General features: G+C 41.4%; 1 protein-coding gene across 1 annotated transcript in view; it reads left to right on the top strand.

Annotated features, from left to right (window-relative positions):
* The first annotated feature begins 1,528 nt into the window (after positions 1 to 1,528).
* LOC132781880 (serine/threonine-protein phosphatase 5) overlaps positions 1,529 to 22,699 on the top strand; it is a 48,936-nt gene continuing 27,765 nt past the window's right edge. Inside the window, exons 1-4 of the mRNA XM_060786407.2 lie at positions 1,529 to 1,730; positions 14,567 to 14,808; positions 16,678 to 16,825; positions 21,905 to 22,026. Of these exons, the coding sequence (XP_060642390.2) occupies positions 1,595 to 1,730; positions 14,567 to 14,808; positions 16,678 to 16,825; positions 21,905 to 22,026 (648 nt within the window). The 5' untranslated portion in view covers positions 1,529 to 1,594. The remainder of the gene's footprint in view (positions 1,731 to 14,566; positions 14,809 to 16,677; positions 16,826 to 21,904; positions 22,027 to 22,699) is intronic.

Genomic DNA, 22,699 nt, shown 5'->3' on the forward strand with positions numbered 1-22,699 from the left:
AAAAATATAGCAGTATAGTGGTACAGTACAATATAGTAATATATAATACTAATATTGTGCTGTGCTAATAATATAATATATATTATATACACATATAGTATAAAGTAATAATATAATATGATGACATAAAATATACTAATGCCGTATAATAATATATAATATTGTAATATAGTAATTCTATTATATTAAATATAATTACTACGGATAATATTATATTGCTATTGATAATATAATTAGTAAAATATAGCAGTATAGTGTCATAGTACAATATAATAATATATAATACTAATATTGTGCTATGCTAATAATATATTATATATTATATACACATATAGTATATATTAATAATATAATATGTTGACATAAAATATACTAATACCGTATAATAATAGATAATATTGTAATATAGTAATTCTAATATATTAAATATAATTACGACTAATAATGTTCAATAATATTATATTGCTATTGATAATATAATTAGTAAAATATAGCACTATAGTGGCATAGTACAATATAGTAATATATAATAGTAATGTTGTGCTATGCTAATAATATATAATGTAATATAGTAATTTTAATATATTAAAGAATTACTACTGATAATATTCAATAATATTATAATGCTATTGATAATATAATTAGTAAAATATAGCACTATAGTGGCATAGTACAATATAGTAATATATAATAGTAATGTTGTGCTATGCTAATAATATATATTATATACACATATAGTATATATTAATAATATAATATGATGACCTAAAATATACTTATACCATATAATAATAGATAACATTGTAATATAGTAATATAGTATAATTATCAATATACTACTGATAATATTCAATAATATTATATTGCTATTGATAACATAATTAGTAAAATATAGCACAATATTGATAATATTCAATATTAATATTTTATTATATTTATTATTATTTATTATTTATTATATTATATTGGTATTGATAATATAATAATAACATATAATAATTGTTTTATTTTTGTATATTTGTATATTTTCAGTTGTATTGTAATGTTTTTAATTGTGATGGAAAGATAAAGCAAAGATATAAAGAAATTCATAAAATAAAAAAGACTCAAAAGCTTTGGGAATCTTGCCTAGAAACACTGACGTCACGTCTAGCCGCAAATAGACGCGCACCAATTGCCTTCCAGCTCGGCGCCTGTCCAATCACCAAACAGCCAATCACAGCATCTTAGGGCACTTATTCTGTCCAATGACGTTCCAGGATTCCCTCTGGCTCCGCCCTTGAAGGAGGCGATGACGTATGAATTCGGACCCCGCCTCCTAAACTAGGGATGGAAACCACGGCTAGGAGTTCTCCCGGGGTTGCTTCTGCGCATGCGTAACACGTCAGCGTGACGTCATCTCTGGCTCCGCCCCCTCCTCTCCACCAGATTGTGGTTTGCCGGCTAGGAGTCCGCCCGGGTTTGCTTCTGCGCATGCGTAATACGTCTGTATGACGTCATCTCTGGCTCCGCCCCCTCTCCACCAGATTGTGGTTTGCGACGTCCGCGCTTGACGGCTTTTCGTCGCGACGGTTCGTTTTACGGCCCGGCGGCGATGGCGGAGGGAGAGAGGGCGGAGAGCGGCGCCGGTGCAGGAGGGAGCAGCTCCGGGCGGCCGCCTCAGGAAGGGGAGCCGGGGACAATGGAGCGGGCCGAATCCCTCAAGACTCAGGCGAACGATTACTTCAAAGGTAGCGGAGGGGGCGTGGCCTCGCTCCCTGAGGAGAAAAGGGGCGGGGCCTCGGTAGGGGCGGGGCAACCCGAAAAGGGGCGGGGCCTCCAACTTGACTGGCCAATGAGAAGCGGAGGGCGGGTTCTGCGTTATCTAATGCGAGGCAGCGATTGGCTAAGGGGGAACTAAAGTAGCCAATAGGAAAATAGGGGTTCTCATTGACAGAAAAGAGGTTTTTTTGGAGGGCGGGGCCAACTGGTGAAGGGGCGGGGCTTCTCAGTCGAACCTCCAATGGGGGAGGGAGAGGTCTCTCCATTGACCAATGAAAGGGAGAGAATGGCAAAGGCGGGAACTAGAGTAGCCAATAGGAGTAAAGGGGTCTCCTTGAAGGACAGGGAGGAGAGCCTGAAAAGGGGAGAGTATTATTTATTTATTTACTTTGCTTATATACCGCTGTATCTCAAGCCCGAAGGCGACTCACAGCGGTTCACAAACAGTAAAAACAGTAGAAACAGCAGTGGTTCCATACAACATATAACAATTGACTTAACACATTATCCATAAATTACCAATAAGCAATTACAATGCACAATTATTACAAAAAACAACCGTACCCAATCTTCTCATCATCCAAGCGTAGTCCAGGTTCGTCGTCCATTGTTCCATTCCTATGTTCCATTACCAGATTGCACTAAATTACTCAAACGCCTGCACAAACATCCAGGTCTTCACCTTTTTGCGGAATACCATTAGAGATGGTGCCAGTCTAATGTCCGCAGGAAGGGCGTTCCACAGCCGAGGAGCCACCACCGAGAAGGCCCTATCTCTCGTCCCCGCCAGCCGAGCTTGAGAAGCAGGCGGGATCGAGAGCAGGGTCTCCCCGGAAGATCTCAAAGTCCTGGTGGGTTCATAGGCAGAGATGCGGTCAGATAGGTAGCTTGGGCCGGAACCGTTTAGGGCTTTAAAGGCCAACGCCAGCACTTTGAATTCAGCCCGGTAGCAGATCGGTAGCCAGTGGAGTTGGCGCAACAGGGGGGTTGTATGCTCCCTGCGCTCCGCTCCTGTTAAAATCATGGCTGCCGAGCGTTGGACTAGTTGGAGCTTCCGAGCTGTCTTCAAAGGCAACCCCACGTAGAGAGCGTTGCAGTAGTCTAAACGGGATGTAACCAGAGCGTGGACTACCGTGGCCAAGTCAGACTTCCCAAGGTACGGGCGCAGCTGGCGCACAAGCTTTAGCTGTGCAAATGCTCCCCTGGTCACCGCCGAAACCTGGGGTTCCAGGCTCAGCGATGAGTCCAGGGTCACACCCAAGCTGCGAACCTGCGTCTTCAGGGGGAGTGCGGCCCCATCCAACACAGGCTGTAAACCTATGCCCTGTTCGGCCTTGCGACTGACCAGGAGTACCTCTGTCTTGTCTGGATTCAATTTCAATTTGTTCGCCCTCATCCAGACCGTCACAGCGGCCAAGCACCGGTTCAGGACCTGGACAGCCTCCTTAGTAGCAGGTGGGAAGGAGTGACAGAGTTGGACATCATCCGCGTACAGATGACACCGTACCCCGAAACTCCGGATGATCTCCCCCAGCGGCTTCATGTAGATGTTAAACAACATGGGAGATAATATTGAGCCCTGAGGAACCCCACAAGACAATGGTTGTGGGGTTGAACAGGTGTCCCCCAACAACACCTTCTGAGATCGACCCTCCAGGAATGACCGGAGCCACTGCAAAACAGTACCTCCAAGACCCATCCCTGCGAGGCGTCCCAGAAGGATACCGTGGTCGACGGTATCGAAGGCCGCTGAGAGGTCCAGCAGCACCAACAGGGACACACTCCCCCTGTCGAGCTCCCGGCGCAGATCATCCACTAAGGCGACCAAGGCTGTCTCGGTACCATGTCCCGGCCTAAAGCCAGACTGTGCCGGGTCTAGATAATCCGTGTCTACCAAGAATACCTGGAGTTGTGAGGAACTGAAGCATGCATTTTATAATAATTATTTGACTTAAAGCCAACTTTTATATTATACATATAACATCAATAATATTTATATTATATATATAACAATAATATTTATATTATACATATAACATCAATAATATAATTTAATACAGTATAATAATACTACTACTAATAATACAATATATATATATATATATATATTATTAATATTGTATTTGAATTAAAACCAACATTATACAAACATATCACATCAATAATAATATATATTAATAATGTTGTATTTGAATTAAAACCAACAATTATATATACATAACATCAATAATATTATAATGTAATGCAGTATAATACTACTAATAATACAATATGATAATATGTATTAATAATATTGTATTTGAATTAGAACCAGCGATTATATATACATATAACATCAATAATATTGTAATGTAATATAGTATAATACTAATAATAATACAATATAATAATATATATTTATAATATTGTATTTGAATCAAAACCAACGATTAGACATACATATAACATCAATAATATTATAATGTAATGCAGTATAATACTAATGATAATACAATATCATAATATATATTAATAATATTGTGTTTGAATTAAAACCAACGATTACACATACATATAACATCAATAATATTATAATGTAATATAGTATAATACTAATAATAATACAATATAATATATATTAATAATATTGTGATATAGTCATACTGATATATTAAATATAATTACTATGGGTAATATATAATAATGTAATGATATACTGTTTTATTATTGTATATTTGTTTATTTTTAAGTTGTAATGTTTTGATTTTGAGCCACTTTGAGTGTGCATATAGAGATATAAAGCAGGATATAAATAAATCAGTGTTACATTAAGTTTGCCCCTATTTGTCTTAATGACCTTTCAAAACTGTGTTTCAATATCAATATCAAATCAATACATAGTTCAAGGCAGGGCATAGTTTGAGTTAGGCCTGTTATTTATATCAATACCTACTATATGCTATTTCTTTATATCGTTCAGCTTTGAATACATTTAAATCAATTTTATGGATTTTTATTTAATACCATTGATTTTTAATTCTATTTCAATGTTTGTGTGTATATATGTGTGTGTGTGTATGTATGTGTATATATATATATATGTGGATTTTAAAATGGTATTGAAATGTTTTTAATGCAAGCCACTTTGAGTCTCCTTAAAGCAGGCTATAAATAAACATAATAATAAACATAAACACAGTGGAGAGCAAAAGCAGGGTATAAATAAAGATAATAATAAACAGACAAAGTGGAAAGCAAAAGAAGATTATAAATAAACATCATAATAAATATAAACACAGTGGAGAGCAAAAGCAGGGTATAAATAAACATAATAAACACAGCGGAAAGCAAAAGCACGGCATTAATAAAGATAATAATAAACATAAACATAGTGGAGATGCAGGGCAGACCTTTGATCATTTTAGTTGCTCTCCTCTGGACACTTTCCAGCTTGTCAATATCGTTTTTGATCTGTGGTGCCCAGAATTGGACAAAGTATGCCAGGTTAAGAGGTCTCACCAAAGCAGACTAGAGAAGCATCATGACTTCCCTCGATCTACACCCAAATTTCTTTTGATGCAGCCTGCAATCCATGTTTTTCTGCAAATCCTTGAAGAAAAGGAGATACACATTGTTGGACTACAACTCCAATTATCTCACACTACAGGCAGTCCCCGGGTTGCAGACAAGATCGGTTTTGTAGGTTTGTTCTTAAGTTGAATATGTATGTTAGAACAAGGACATATTATAAGTTTATCTCCAGTCAAATATATATAGAGAGAGGAGGAGGGAGGGAGAGCATGCTTTGGATAGCATAGGGAAGGGTTAACACCCCAGTGGTGTTTGTTTTGGTGTCTGTATCCCTGTTCAAGAGATTTCACCTCTCTTTCTGTCCCTGTGAGAATTGGATTTTGAAAAATTTAGCTCATGGAAACAAGTATTGGTGATAAAGCTTCAGCTGAGACTGCTTTTCCTCATGATAATATCTCTTCCAGAAGTGAATTTCCCTTCCAAGGGTTCGATTTCTCTCGCTTCGTGTTGTCTCAGCCCTGTTCTTAACTATGAGTCATATCTAAGTCATATCTTGGGGACTGTCTGTATTGCCAATTTGGCCGTAACTTCTGAGAGCCTTGCAATATCTGGTTGAGGACTACTGACCTAAAGGGCCAAAGGTCTTGTTTGGGATCCTAGTATTAGTTTAGCAATACTCAGGTCCTTTGTATTTCCTGCCTGGATGAAATGTTGTGGATTCAGAGTCTGACCTTGTATCTCAGGCATGAGCAAACTTTGGCCTTCCAGGTGTTTTGGACTTCAACTCCCACAATTCCTAACAGCCGATAGGCTGTTAGGAATTTTGGGAGTTGAAGTCCAAAACACCTGGAAGGCCAAAGTTTGCTCATGCCTGTTGTATCTCATGTGACAAATCACCCACACACCCACTAGAACGATCTCTTCAGTCAGGGAGCATTGTTATCCGTGAGTGGGATTAGCATTTAAAGGCAATGTAATCTTTGGAGGTGATGCTGCGGCCAGCAGATTTGCAGCTCTGAGTCCAGTAATGTCATAAAAGCTGTGCTGTTTCATTTTAAATAACTGTTGTTGCATGAAAGGTTGCATTAATTGGTCAGCCACCTTCTGTGAACCATTGCTTTGCTTTTTTGGGGATGTAGCAGGAAGGAATTTCCTCCAAGTAACCTGTCATAAACCTGTACACTCTCACATATATTATATTTCATTTATTTCAGTTAGTAACCATCCATTTTATTTATTTACTAGCTGTACCTGCCACACGTTGCTTTGGCCAACCTTCCCTCTTTCTCTCCTTCTTTCCCTTCTTCCTTCACTCCCTCTTTCCTTCCTGTCTTTCCTTCTCTTCTTCCTTCCTTCTCTATCTCTTTCCTTCCTTCCCCCTTTTTCTTTCGCTTCTGTCTCTCTTTTCTTCTTTCTCTTTCCTTCTTTCCTTCTTTCCTTCCCTCCCTCTTTCTCTACATCTTCCCCCCTTCCTTCTCTCTCTCTTTCCTTCATTCTTTCCCTTTTTTTCCTTCTCTCCTTCCTTCTCTTTCCTTCCTTCCCCCTTTTTCTTTTCCCCCTTTTTCTCTCCTTTCTTCCTTCTCTATCCCTTTCCTTCTCTCTTTGCTTCCATGCTTCCTTTTCCCTTTCTTTCTTTCTTTCTTTTTCTCCCTCCTTCTTTCTTTCTTTCCTTCCTTCCTTCCTTCCTTTCTTTTTTTCCTCCCCTTCCCTCCCTCTTTCTTCCCTTTTTCTGTATTGTCATTTAGCTTTTTGGGGCTTTTAAAGTCCCTTCTGTTGTGTTTTTCAGTGTTTTTATGAGCGAAGGACATACATTGGGTTGTTAGGTGTCTTGTGTCCAAATTTGGTGTCAATTCCCCCAGTGGTTTTTGAGTTCTGTTAATCCCACAAACGAACATTACATTTTTATTTATATAGATTTATCATGAGGGTACAGTTTTAATATATTTACAAACACAAAATTTAAAAACTTGGCCTTATACTAAATGTCCTTTCACCAGAAGCTGACCCCTTGGAGTGCCTCTGGTGTCACTGTGAAAAGGTCTTCCATTGTGCATGTAGCAGGGCTTAGGCTGCATTGTATGTAGTAGGTGGTCTGTGGTTTGCTCTTCTCCGCACTCACATGTTGTGGACTCCACTTTGTAGCCCCATTTCTTAAGATTGGCTCTGCATCACATGGTGCCAGAGTGCAGCCTGTTCAGCGCCTTCTAGATCGCTCAGTCTTCTGTGTGCCCAGAGGGAGTCTCTCATCCGGTTTCAGCCACTGATTGAGGTTCCAGGTTTTCGCCTGCCACTTTTGGACTCTTGCTTGCTGAGATGTCCCTGCGAGTATCTTTGTAGATCTTAGGAAGCTGTTTCTTGTTTTAAGATATTGGCGTGCTGGCTGATATCTGAAGAGAGGATGAGCCAAAGATGTCAATGCCTTGGTCCTTTCATTGCTGGCTGCTACTTCCTGGCAGATGTCAGGTGGTGCAATACTGACTAAACATAATTTATCCCGTGGCATAGGGTGTAGACATCCTGTGATAATGCGGCATGTCTCATTAAGAGCCACAGCCACTGTTTTAGCGTGGTGAGATGTGTTCCACACTGGGCATGCATACTCAGCAGCAGAGTAGCATAGCGCAAGGGCAGATGTCTTCACTGTGTCTGGTTGTGATCCCCAGGTTGTGCCAGTCAGCTTTCGTATGATATTATTTCTAGTGACCACTTTTTGCTTGATATTCAGACAGTGCTTCTTGTAGGTCAGAGCACGGTCCAGGGCAACTCCCAGGTATTTGGGTATGCTGCAATACTCCAGTGGGATTCCTTCCCAGGTGATCCTCAGAGCTCGGGATGCTTGTCTGTTCTTAAGGTGAAAAGCATACGCCTGCATTTTAGATGGATTAGGAATCAGCTGGTTTTCCCTGTAATAGGTAGTAAGAGCACCTAAAGCTTCAGAGACCTTCTGTTCAATCACTTCATTAAGAGCCACATCCACTGTTTTAGCGTGGTGAGATGTGTTTCACACTGGGCATGCATACTCAGCAGCAGAGTAGCAAAGCACAAGGGCAGATGCCTTCACTGTGTATGGTTGTGATCCCCAAGTTGTGCCAGTCAGCTTTCTTATGATATTGTTTCTAGCACCCACTTTTTGCTTGATATCCAAGCAGGGTTTCTTATAAGTCAGAGCATGGTAACCACTAGGCATGTGCAATCCATGGTTCTAAATCAGTGGTTCTCAACCTGGGGTCCCCAGATGTTTTTGGCCTACAACTCCCAGAAATCCCAGCCAGTTTACAAACTGTTAGGATTTCTGGGAGTTGAAGGCCAAAAATATCTGGGGACCCCAGGTTGAGAACCACTGTTCTAAATGGTTCTAAAGCACAACACTAAAATTCTGGTGGTGAAAACTAGGGGGCGTTGGTGCTTTGCTTCTACAGTGTTGCTAAAGTTCTGGTGGTGAAAATTTCAGAACTCTAACAAAACTTTCAAAATTTCATTATTATTTCTTTATTGATGATTTTTATGACAGAAACAATTAGGAACTGCCATTTATAATGAAATTTTGAAAGTTTTGTTAGAGTTCTGAAATTTTCACCACCAGAACTTTAGCAACACTGTAGAAGCAAAGCACCAGCGCCTCGTAGTTTTCACCACCAGAACTTTAGTTTTGTAAGTACTTTAGAACCATTTAGAACCATGGATTGCACATGCCTAGTAACCACCAATGAAAGAAACAGAACAGTGTAGGTAAAACATAGAGTGAGGCATTAAAATACAACATTTGATCAATCCAGCAAAACTTTATTACAATCCAAAGACCCAATTTGCTCAGCATTGAAAGGTCCACAACTATAAACTGGTAAGACTAATTAAATATTTGAATATTTTTTATGAAAGATAAAAATATTGTTGAATACTTACATTGCAGTGATAAAAGCTAACACAAAATGGGAATACCTTTAACACCGTGATTGTATTCTCCCAAAGTACTCCTTGTAAACTAGCTCTTGCAGGAGGATATCACTGCCTTCCTTGCAGGCTTGGATCCTTAACTTGTGGTTCAAAGAATGTTATTGGGGAATCCTGGACTCTCAAGCTACATTTGGTTGCGTCTTTGCCAATTTCCACAATGTGACTGTTTTGTAATCCTTAGCCAAACTGGCTTCTGACATAAGGTCTTCTAGTGCCTTAGGTTATATTTCATTCTGGCTTGGACATGAAGTAAGGGAGTTCCATGTAGACACTAATGTGCATATTTCTGTGTAGTTTCAGCCTTAATGATTTCCGTTCTCGCTGTGCCATTGAACCTCCTAACCAATCTTGTGTTTAAATGGACAATTATTGCAATTCAATGTGCATTTAATGTTTGTGTGTCATTTGTGTGTCGTGTGTAGCAGCTTAGGGGTGTGCGATTGCTCATTCAGCCTAATGGTAGCACCATCCCACTTCCATTTTCAGATCCTCCAGGCAAATTAGAATCCATGCCTCCTGCGAAGAGACTTATGAAAATACAGCATGACCCCTGTATTCGCAGGGGATATATTCCTGAAACCATGGAGATAGAAAATCAAGGATAATAACAAATCCCATTCAATTGTCTTTCCTTGTTTTTCAAATTTCTGAATTTTAATCTGTATTTTATCGGAGAATTATAATATGTATTTTAAGTGTGCGTGCACATGTATTGTTATACGTATTTTAATATTGTATTTTATCTCTCTTTATGAACCTATGTATGAGTCTTGAGCCACAAGGAGAGATAGGGAATACATTTATTATTATCGGGTTGTTGTAGGTTTTTTCGGGCTATATGGCCATGGTCTAGAGAGGCATTATCTCCTGATGTTTTGCCTGCATCTATGGCAAGCATCCTCAGAGGAAGTGAGGTCTGTTGGAACTAGGAAAAAGGGTTTATATATCTGTGGAATGACCAGGGTGAGACAAAGGACTCTTGTCTGCTGGAGCTAGGTGTGAATGTTTCAACTGACCACCTTGATTAGCATTTGATTGCCTGGAGCAATCTTTTGTTGAGAGGTGATTAGATGTCCTTGTTTGTTTCCTCTCTGTTGTTGTGCTGTTGTAATTTTAGAGTTTTTTAATACTGGTCGCCAGATTTTGTTCATTTTCATGGTTTCCTCCTTTCTGTTGAAATTGTCCACATGCTTGTGTATTTCAATGGCTTCTCTGTGTAGTCTGACATGGTGGTTGTGAGAGTGGAACACAGAAATGCTGGACCACTCTCACAACCAGCATGTCAGACTGCAACAACCCTGTGATTCCGGCCATGAAAGCCTTCGACAATACATTTATTATTACCATTATTTGAAACAGAACAAGATGAGTCCACAGCAGACCCTTTGCTGGCTGTTGTATTGGATCACCCGTCGGACACTTCCCACGTGTCTAGGACTGTGTGATGTATTGGCGGATAATGCGTGCAGATCCCTATAAGGTGGCCTTTTGCAGCTGGCAGCTGGTAATCTTGTCAGCACCCATTGTGTTTAAGTGCAGGCCAAGGTCTTTAGGCACTGCACCCAGTGTGCCGATCACCACTGGGACCACCTTTACTGGCTTGTGCCAGAGTCTTTGCAGTTCAATCTTTAAATCCTCATATCGTGTCAGCTTTTCCAGTTGTTTCTCTTCAATCCTGCTGTCACCTGGGATTGCGACATCCACGATCCATACTTTGTTTTTTTACATGATTGTGAGGTCAGGAGTCTTGTGCTCCAAAACTCTGTCTGTCTGAATTTGGAAGTCCCAGAGTCGCTTGACATGTTCATTCTCTGTAACTTTTTCCGGCTTGTGATTCCACCAGTTCTTTGTCGCAGGCAGATGGTATTTGTGGCACAAGTTGCAATGAATCATCTGAGCAACGGTGTTGTGCCTCTGCTTGGAGTCTGTCTGTGCGATCTTCTTGAGGATGGGATCTATTGTTTCATCTGCTTCCTTGCAGAGTCTACATTTGGGATCTGTTATTGGAACTCATAGATGGGACTCGTAGATGGGTCTTGTTGTAATAATAATAATAATAATAATAATTATCATTTTTGTGGAATATTGTCCTGTGTGTAAGCAACCTTGGAGTCCAGCCTTTGATTGTGCCTGCAGCTGATCTCTCTGGGGATTGTGGGCCTGTTAGTCAGCCCGATGGCACTAGGGATTCTGGGTCTGCAAGTCATCAGGAGCAGCAGGAGAGCCAGTCAGAAATTTTAAGCCCTGAAAAGGTGCAGTCTCTGTCAGACGGCCACATTCCAGAAAGGCAGTTCTCTAGGGAAGCAAGCTCAGAAACAGAACTGCTCATGGAAATGAGAGTCCAGGTGGACAAGCTAATGAGCAGCTAGATAGGAGATTTGTGTTCCATCAACACAGAGCTTCTCAGGAGAATGTAGGAAGGTCAAGACGCCTATTAGCCAAGAAGGCCTTATGAGTTTCCCATGGGAGAAGGCATGATTTTCTCTCTATATTAGCTAGACCAGCAGGCTGTTTTGCCAGTCGAGGCAAGGTTGATGTTTGAGTATAGAGCTTCTGTCTAGTCAAGAGATTTCTAGTTCCGTGTTCCCTTTTGTTCATGTCTCATGATTCCAAGTTTTGAGGACTATTCCTGAATCTCATGTTTTGGATTTATTCTGCTTTTGTATTCCTGGTTTTTGATGCTACTCATGTACTTTGAATTCTGTGGATTTATCTTAATATTTGAACTTTGAATTTTTAATATACTATTTTGCTGAATTGCTCTTCACATAGTCCTCAATAATCCGCTTTGCTATTTTACCTTGGACTGGAGTGAGTGTTGTGTACAGAGTCTTGGAGTGCAACAAGTTTAAACCTCAAAGAACTTTACCAATTCAATTCCAGTTCAGTTTTATTTATATAAAGTGATCAAGGGTCTGGAGAACAAGCCCTATGAGGAGCGGCTTAAGGAGCTGGGCATGTTTAGCCTGAAGAAGAGAAGGCTGAGAGGAGATATGATAACCATGTATAAATATGTGAGAGGAAGCCACAGGGAGGAGGGAGCAAGCTTGTTTTCTGCTTCCCTGGAGACTAGGACGCAGTGGAACAATGGCTTCAAACTACAAGAGAGGAGATTCCATCTGAACAAGAGGAAGAACTTCCTAACTGTGAGAGCCGTTCAGCAGTGGAACTCTCTGCCCCGGAGTGTGGTGGAGGCTCCTTCTTTGGAAGCTTTTAAACAGGGGCTGGATGGCCATCTGTCAGGGATGATTTGAATGCAATATTCCTGCTTCTTGGCAGAATGGGGTTGGACTGGATGGCCCATGAGGTCTCTTCCAACTCTTTGATTCTATGATTCTAATGCTTAGTCCGTGGGTCTTTCACATATAGAACAAACAAGTATTTATGTATTTAAAACTTTTCTATCCCGGTCTTCTCACCTTCGTAGAGGGACTTAGACCAGCTTACAGCAAGGATTCAATGCTACTAATGCAAGTTAAAATATCATACAATAATACAAGATTAAAATACATATAGATAAAATACATATATACCAAATCGCCAAGGCAAGATCATGTTCAACTCAGTGCGCATATGTGGTCACTCACTTTGGTCTGCAACCAGTTTCAGCCATTACTCTGGGAATGGTTCATTCCATAAGCAGGATTTCACTAGCCTCCTGAAGGACAAGAGGGAGGGGGCAGATCTAATCTCGCTCGGGAGAGAGTTCCATAGCTGAGGGGCCACCACAGAGAAGGCCCTTTCTCTCGTTCCCACCAAACGCGCTTGCGAAGGTGGTGGGACCGAGAGCAGGGCCTCTCCGGAAGATCTTAACGTCCATGACGGTTCATAGGGGAGAACGTATAAACCCATTTATAAAATACCAAACAATGCAACATTAAAAATACCACATAAACTAGCTCTTGCATAGTGAGAAGCCAAGTAAAATTCAGTATTATTGAAGACTTAAACAAGAGAATTTTGAATATAACTGTGTATAATGATTAGATAAAAGCATTCCCAGCACAGTCATCTGCAATATCAGTCATTCATCATTATGTTATTTTATATTGTTGATTTTATTTGTTATTTCATATATTGTTTGATGTATTTTGTTATTGTGTGTTTATTATGTTGTATGATTTTGGGCCTGGCCTCATGTAAGCCGCCCTGAGTCCCCTCTGGGGAGATGGTGGTGGGGTATAAATAAAGTTTAAGGTAAAGGTAGTCCCCTGACATTAAGTTCAGTCATGTCTGACTCTGGGGTGTGGTGCTCAACTCCATTTCTAAGCCGAAAAGCCGGTGTTGTCCATAGACACCTCCAAGGTCATGTGGCCAGCATAACTGCATGGAGCGCCGTTACCTTCCTGCCAGAGCGGTACCTATTGATCTACTCATATTTGCATGCGAAGACAGAAGAGAGCAGAAGACATTTCCATCTTGTCTTTACTAATAATATAATATAGTATATTGTATATACATATAATATTTATAATATTATAATGTAATACAATACAATATAATACTAGTAATAATAATTCAATATTATAATTATAATTATATATTTACATTACATGTAATATTACTAATAAAAGGTAAAGGTAGTCCCCTGACATTAAGTCCAGTCATGTCTGACTCTGGGGTGTGGTGCTCATCTCCATTTGTAAGCCGAAGAGCCAGCGTTGTCCGTAGACACCTCCAAGGTCATGTGGACGGTATGACTGCATGGAGCGCTGTTAATATTACTAATAATATTACAATATAACGGTATAGTGCAATATAGTAATATATACTGATATTGTACTATGCTAATAATATAATATATTGTATGAAAATATATATTGTAAGCCGTTCTGAGTCCCCATCGGGGTGAGAAGGGTGGCATATAAATGCCGTAAATAAATAAATACATTTTCGAACTGCTAGGTTGGCAGAAGCTAGGGCTTACAGCAGAAGCTCATGCCACTCCCCGGAATCGAACCTGCGGCCTTTTGGTCAACAAGCTCAGCATTATTATTATTATTATTATTATTATTCATCTTGCCCAAATTTTCAGTGTTGCCGGGACAAAAAGAGACACCTTGTAAGCAACCACAGAGTTAGTGTCAGTCAAAAGGTAGAAAATCTTTTCACATAATAATAATAACAATAATAACAATAATTTATTATTATCATCAGCATTTTGTGGAATATTGTCCTGTGTGGATGCAACATGGTATAAACCTTATAGAACTTTACAGAAAGCCTTAGCCTTTCCTTGAGCAACTTTGGACCGTGCCTCATAAGGTTGCATATGGTTGTTGTGTCAGTTCTCCAATAAAGACTCTTCTTTTTATGTTTTCCCCCCTCCTTCCCTTGTTAGCAAAGGACTACGAGAATGCCGTGAAGTATTATACTCAAGCCATTGAACTGAACCCCACGAATGCCATCTATTATGGCAACCGGAGTTTGGCTTACCTGCGGACGGAATGCTACGGATACGCGCTTGCGGACGCCACCAAGGCCATCGAGTTGGACAAGAAATATATCAAAGGTTACTACAGGAGGGCCACCAGCAACATGGCGTTGGGCAAGTTCAAGGCGGCCTTGCGGGACTACGAGACGGTGAGTGGGAAGGGAGGCAGGATGGGAAGGAAGTAGGCCTCCCTTCTTCCTCTGAGGTTGCCCAAACTTGAGGGATGTTGGTTAGTTTGCTCAGAGTTGCACTGCAAAGATGTGGCGGTTTCAGGGGCCACTAAGATGAGCTTTCCTTACAAGTGGGCCATTTACTCCTCCCTGGGTTGATTAATGTGCTCCCTCTAGAATTCCTAAAGAGTTGCATGGACCTAGGGATTCCTTCAGATGTGTTCTTCCTGGATAGTAAAAGTTGCTGAAATAGCAGAAATTGACTATTTATTAATTTATTTACAATATTTATATTCTGCCCCTCTCAGGGCAGATCACAGAATACGTATACGGCAAACATTCAATGCCGATTATACAATGACAAGACAGACAACATAGATAGAGGTATCTATAGGCTTTCCCATCTTTCAGCATTTTGGAGGCTATGTTCGATTCCGGCCACAGGTTGGGGGGTGGAGTGCTGTCACTCCATCTTCCCTTCAGAAGAGTGATTTTAGTTCGTAAACTTTCTCCTTTTTGGTGGAATTGCCATGCCGAATACCTCCCCACTTTCTACGTGGTACCTATTTATCTACTCACATTGCTGTTTTCGATCCACTAAGTGGACGTGGAGCTGGGCTGAAGGTCAGGAGCTCACCCTAACCCAGCGTCGAACTGTCAGCCTTTTGGTTGGCAAGATTTATTGCAGTTGTAACTGGTGATTAACCTGCTGTGCTAAAGCACACCTAAAACCCTTTTCAATATTCAAGCATGGTTGGGAACACTTCAAAAAAATTCCTGGATGAAAATAAAATTTCAACATGGGCATTTCATGTTCAAAATGTTAATCTGTTACATAATATTTGACACAACTGGATTGTATGGAAATGATCATATGAACTGGATCGGCAACAGCAAAAATTCTTATATATATGAAAGAATGCTATGTAAAAAATTTGACGATGTATTTTAATTTTTTTAAAGGTCAACAAAATTAAATAGCAAAAATTATCTGCTTTGATTAGAGAAAAATCATTAGTGATATATTTAAAAGACTGGGAACACTGGTTGATTTCCTTTTGCAGAAAAAAAATGATTTGATCTCTGAGAGTTTTGAGAATTAGGATTTGATTGTCTAAAGATAAACATGATGTAATCTTATATAGAGAGGAATAGTTTTACTATGTGTATTTATTCCATGCTGAAGACTCAGTCTGGTTTAGTGAACGCAATGGGTTAAACACTAGTGGCGCAACGGATTAACCCACTGAGCTGCTGAACTTGCTGTCCAAAAGGTTGGCAGTTTGAATCTGGGGAGTAGGGTGAGTTCCCATTGTTAGCCCCAACTTCTGCCAACCTAGCAGTTTGAAAACATGCAAGTGTGAGTAGAACAATAGGTACCGCTTTTGCGGGAAGGTAACGGTGCTCCATGCAGTCATGCTTGCCACATGACCTTGGAGGTTTCTTTGGACAACGCCGGCTCTTCAGCTTAGAAATAGAGATGAGCGCCACCCCCCCAGAGTCAGACACAACTAGCCTTAATGTCAGAGGAAACCTTTACCTTTTGCAATTTATAAGCACCAAGAGGAAGTTGTAAGCCTATTTTTATTTATTGATTTATTTATGACATTTATATATTTATTTCTATGCATTTTCTCATATAATAACTGTTTTCTTTCTGCTTTCATTCATAGTTTCTTAAAATATTTACAAGATTCAATGCATGTGGAAAGTTCTCGATAAAAATAACAAAAAAGAGTTGTTTTTCCAAGTTTTATTATTATTTGCAGCTTTTTACAAGGTTCTTATGTCTCTGACTCTTGTGAAAGTTGAAAGGCTGACTATCTATAACTCCTTATTTCCTCCCAGGTTGTGAAGGTGAAACCAAACGACAAGGACGCCAAGATGAAGTACCAGGAGTGCAACAAGATTGTGAAACAGAAGGCTTTCGAGCGGGCCATCGCCAGCGACGAGCACAAGCGGTCCGTGGTCGACTCTCTGGACATTGAGAATATGAGTGAGTTTGGGAGCAGAGGAGAACGTGAGAGTGAAAATGGGAGGGTTTCGCTCCAAAGCGAAGGCAAGGTTTCCTTTCTCTTCCATGAAGCATAATAAGCCCCCCATTGCTAAAGCTAGTGACATTAGTTAATCTGACAGGCATTTGGGACTTGCTCAGAGGGGGAACTGAATCCGCATGGCAACAACAAAGGGCAAAAAGGTTGAGCTGCCCGAGGGAGGAACAAGCCCTTTTGTGCCGTTGTCCTTGACTGAAAGCCATAGCGCCCAGATGCCCAGCATCCCATGCATTTCCCTAATTTTAGGAGAAGCTGCCTGTCCATTAATAAACTGTTTCTCTGCAGTGGAGCTTGTGCTGTTCCTCAGGTTCCTAGGTGCTTCTGTGCCTAAGCTTATTTATTGTGTCATCAGCAACCAGACAATTGTATAACATTTCTAACAGAACAAAACAAACAAACAGACAAAACACAAAGTTTGCAAGCTTGGTAGTTGATTAAATGTCCTTTGAGCAGTATGTGGCCACTTGGAGTGCCTCTGGTGTTGCCGCAAGGAGGTCCTCCCTTGTGCATGTGGCAGGGCTCAGGTTGCATTACAGCAGGTGGTCAGTGGTTTGCTCTTCTCCAGACTCGCATGTCGTGGACTCCACTTTGTAGCCCCATTTCTGAAGGTTGGCTCTGCATCTCGTGGTGCCAGAGCATAGTCTGTTCAGCACCTTTTCTGTGTGCCCAGGGGGGAGAATCTCATTTGGTATCAGCCATGGATTGAGGTTCTGGGTTTGAGCCTGCCACTTTTGGACTCTCGCTTGCTGAGGTGTTCCAGCGAGTGTTTCTATAGATCTTAGAAAACTATGTCTTGATTTAAGTCATTGATCGTTGGCTGATACCCAAACAGGGGATGAGCTGGAGATGTCTCTGCCTTGGTGATTTCACTATTGGCTGCTACTTCCCGGCAGATGTCAGGTAGTGCAATACCGGCTAGACAGTGTAATTTCTCCAGTGGTGTAGGACGCAGACACCCTGTGATGATGCGGCATGTCTCATTAAGAGCCACATCCACTGTTTTAGTGTGATGAGATGTGTTCCACACTGAGCATGCATACTTAGCAGCAGAGTAGCATAACGCAAGGGCAGATGTCTTCACTGTGTCTGGTTGTGATCCCCAGATTATTCCAGTCAGCTTTCGTATGATATTGTTTCTAGCGCCCACTTTTTGTTTGACAGTGCTTCTTGTAGGTCAGGGCACGGTCCAGGGTGACTCCCAGGTATTTGGGTGCGCTACAATGCTCCAGTGGGATTCCTTCCCAGGTGATCCTCAGAGCTCGGGATGCTTGTCTGTTCTTAAGGTGGAAAGCACATGTCTGTGTTTTAGATGGATTAGGGATCAGCTGCTTTTCCCTGTAATAGGCAGTAAGAGCACCTAGAGCTTCAGAGAGCTTCTGTTCTACCATCTCAAAGCTCCCCGCTTGAGCAGTAATGGCACGATCATCAGCATCGATGAAGTTCTCTGTCCCTTCTGGCAGTGGCTGGTCATTTGTGTAGATGTTGAACATGGATGGAGCAAGCACGCTCCCCTGAGGCAGGCCGTTCTTCTGTTTCCGCCATCTGCTTCTCTGGCCCTGGAACTCTGGCCCTGCCTAAGCTGAACTTTCAGCATTATTTTCGAGACTTTGCATGTCTTCCTTGAACTTCAGGCTCATTGCAAAGAATTCTGGGACATATTTGAGGACTAGGTTTCTCAACCAGGGTTCCCTGGAATTCTGGAGTTTTGTGTTTGGAAAAAAACTTCATTTTGAACTGTCATAATTTGAATGCAGGGATTTTTTTGTGACCTGAAAATAAGCTCAACACTACTGCGGGGTAATGATGGGCTGATCTGTGGAGCATTTGCTCTTTTTTAGTGCTCTCTATAAACTAAGGATGGGTTCTAGAAGGCTATTCCAATATTAGAATATTGCGTGGTTTCCGGGCTGTATGGTCATGTTCTAGCAGCATTTTCTCCTGACTTTTGTAGGTTTTTTCAGGCTATATGGCCATGTTCTAGAGGCATTCTCTCCTGACGTTTCGCCTGCATCTATGGCAAGCATCCTCAGAGGTAGTGAGGTCACTCACTACTTCTGAGGATGCTTGCCATAGTTGCAGGCAAAACGTCAGGAGAGAATGCCTCTAGAACATGGCCGTATCGCCTGAAAAAACCTACAACAAACCAGTGATTCTGGCCATGAAAGCCTTTGACAAAGCATTTTCTTCTTTTTTCATTTCATTGTCGAAGGCTTTCATAGCTGGAATCACTAAGTTCTTGTGGGTTTTTTCGGGCTATAGAGCCATGTTCTAGAGGCATTTCTCCTGACGTTTCGCCTGCATCTATGGCAAGCATCCTCAGAGGTAGTGAGGATGCAGGCGAAACGTCAGGAGAAATGCCTCTAGAACATGGCTCTATAGCCCGAAAAAACCCACAAGTTTTTTCATTTCACCTGCATCTGTGGATCTCTGTGCATCTTCAGAGGATCTGATGGTGGTAAAGCAAGTGGAAAATATATACCTGTGGAAGGTCCAGGGTGGAAGAAAGAACCAATATCTTTTGACCAAGTGTAAAGAGTGCAATTAGCAAGCCTGATTTGAAAGAATTTGAGTGGGATCCATCCATTAGCTTATTTCACGTGCCAGGAAGGTAATGCTCAAGATCCTGCAAGGAAGACTCCAGCAAGACATGGAGATAGAGTTGCCAGATGGACAAGCAGGTTTTAGGGAAGGCAGAGGAACAAGAGACCCGATTGCCAATATCTGCTGGATATTGGGAAAAGGCAGGAAGTTGCAGAGAACATATATTTCTGTTTTGTTGACTATTCTAAAGCCTTGGACTGTGTGGATCATAATAAATTGTGGCAAGTTCTTGGTGGTATGTATGGGGATCGCAAGCCACCTTGTCTCTCTCCTGAGGAATCTGTATGAGGACCAAGTAGCCACAGTAAGAACTGGCCAGGGAACAACAAGACTGGTTCAAGATTGGGAAAGGCATATGGCAGGGCTGTTTCCTCTCACCCGACCTATTCAACTTGTATGCAGAACTCATCATGCGATGTGCGGGGCTTGACGAATGCAAGGCTGGGGTAAAAATGGCTGGAAGAAATATTAACAACCTTAGATATGCGGATGATACTACTTTGATGTCCAAAAGCGAGGAGGAGCTGAGGAGGCTTCTCACCAAGGTAAAAGGAGAAAGGACAAAAGCTGCATTTAAACATTAAAAAAAAAAAACAAGATGATGGCAACCAAGGTGATTGATAACTGACAAATCTAAGGAGAAAACATGGAGGCAGAGACAGGGCTTGTATTTCTCAGCAGGAAGATTACTGCAGACTGCAGCCAGGAAATCAGAAGACGTTTCCATCTTGGGAGGAGTGCAATGGCCAATCTCAATAAAAGAGTTAAGAATAGAGACTTCATATTGGCAACGAAGGTCCGCGTTGTCAAAGCAATGGTATTCCTCATAGTAACCTATGGATGCGAGAGATGGACCATAAAGAAGACTGAGCGAAGGAAGAGCGATGCTTTTGAAATGAGGAAAATGCTGAGAACGCCTTGGACCACAAGAAGATCCAACCAGTCCATTCTCCAGGAACTAATGCTCAACTGCTCACTATAGAGAAGGATATTAGAGACAGAGATGAAGTACTTTGGCCACATTTATTTTTATTTATTTACAGTATTTATATTCCGCCCTTCTCACCCCGCAGGGGACTCAGGGCGGATTACAATGGCAAACATTCAATGCCATAGACACACAACATATATAGACAGAGGCCATTTAACATTCCAGCTTTTTCATGAGGGTATTCTGGCCACCAGGGGAGCTGTCGCTTCACTATCACCATTTGTGACACTGATGAAGTACTTCCTCATTCTTTACAGGCTTGCTGGAGATTTTTATGGTGTTGTAAATTAGCCTCCTTGCTTAAGTGGAACCTAAATTTCCTACTTGACAGATGCAACTGTCTTTCAGGCTGCAAAGGTCATCAGCAAGCTACACAAATTGGTCGGAAGCTCACTCCGACCCGGGCTAGCTTCGAACTCATGACCAACTGTTCTTCTTTATACGCCACATCATGAGAAGACAGAAAAGCTTGGAGAAGATAGTGATGCTGGGGAAAATTGAAGGAAAAAGGAAGAGGGGCCGATCAAGGGATGGATGGTATCTTTGAAGTGACTGGCTTAACCTTGAAGGAGCTGGGGGTGACCATAGCGGACAGGGAGCTCTGGCCTGGGCTGGTCTAGGAGATCACCAAGAGTCGGAAGTGACTGAACAAATCAACAACAGCAACTGAGGAGATTGTATCATGAGGGCATCTCCCTGTAAGCAGCCAGGCCTTTGTTCCTTTAGTGTGTTTATTGCCTGGAGGCAATAAGCCGGCTGCTAGGAATTGTGGGAGTGAAAGTCCAAAACACTCCAAGGGCCAAACTTTGCCCATTCCTGCTTTAGATGCACCTGAAGGCATCTCCTTCTATAGGACTTGAAAACTGGTGTATTACAGTCTTTCTGTTGCTTGAGTTTGGAAGACCTCAGGAGGGGCCCTGCCTTTCCCTTTAGGTTTGGAAACGGCCGAGAAGGAGGCCTTCTTGCCTCGTGACTCCCTCCTTTCCAAAGGCAGCCCTGGCCTCTTCCTGCCGGTGACTAATGCCACTTTGCCGGCTGGCCGCACCGAGGGTTTCCTGCCAGGGCCCAAAATAGACCACAATCTCCCATCATAAATAGATCTCATCACAGAGAGGCTTAATCAGTAAGAGTAAATAGACACCGTTTTTGCAAACGGCACGAGCAAGGCAGCCTTGGTCCCTGCATCTGGATTGAACTCTGGCACAGTTGAAGTCTGAATGCCCCTGAAATCGAATTTTTATAATCCCCTACCTTTGAATGTGTTTGAAGAAAGCTAGAAACAGGATGTTGTGAAGGGCAGTCCAACCCTAGATGATCAGAAAGGCAGGGCTCTGTTTTTTAATGGTGGGAGTCGTAGTCCAAAACACCTGGAGGGCCGAAGTTTACCCATGCCTGCTCTAAACCATCCCCACCTTTCTTTCCCCCCCAGCCATCGAGGACGAGTACAGCGGCCCCAAGCTGGACGATGGGAAAGTGACCCCCGAATTCATGAAGGAGCTAATGCAGTGGTACAAGGATCAAAAGAAGCTTCACAGGAAGTGTGCCTACCAGGTACTTCCTCCCCTCTGTTCCAGGGATGCTGAAAATGATGCGTTTGGTGAAACTGGGAGATAATGATAATTGATAATGATCAATTGATAATGATTAATTGCATGCTGATGCTTTTATGTTAAGCCACTTTGAGTCTCCTGCAGGAGAGATAAAGCAGGGTGTAAATAAATATAATAATAATAATAATAATAATAATATATAAATAAAAATGTAATGTTCAGTTGTGGGATTAACATAACTCAAAAATCACTGGACGAATTGACACCAAATTTGGACACAAGACACCTCTCAAGCCAACAAGTGATCATCACTCATAAAACACCGGAAAACACAGCTGAAGAGACTTAAAAAGCCAAAAATCAAAAATTACATTTCAGCACATGTGCAAAACCACACACACACACACACACACACATATATATATACGCACACATATACACACACAATACACATATACACAGACTGGGCTGCATCAACGCATGGCAGAGGACAGCTAATAATAATAATAATGATAATAATAATAATAATAATAATAATAATAGTAATAATAATAGTCTCCTTGTCCAGATATCCTTCACTTCTTAATCATAATGATCCATATATCATCAGACCTCCATATCTGTGACTTTAATGTTTATAGATCTGGATTTGATTAATGTGTTCTCTTCAGAAA

This window comes from Anolis sagrei, chromosome X, assembly GCF_037176765.1.
Source record: "Anolis sagrei isolate rAnoSag1 chromosome X, rAnoSag1.mat, whole genome shotgun sequence".
NCBI lineage: Eukaryota > Metazoa > Chordata > Lepidosauria > Squamata > Dactyloidae > Anolis > Anolis sagrei.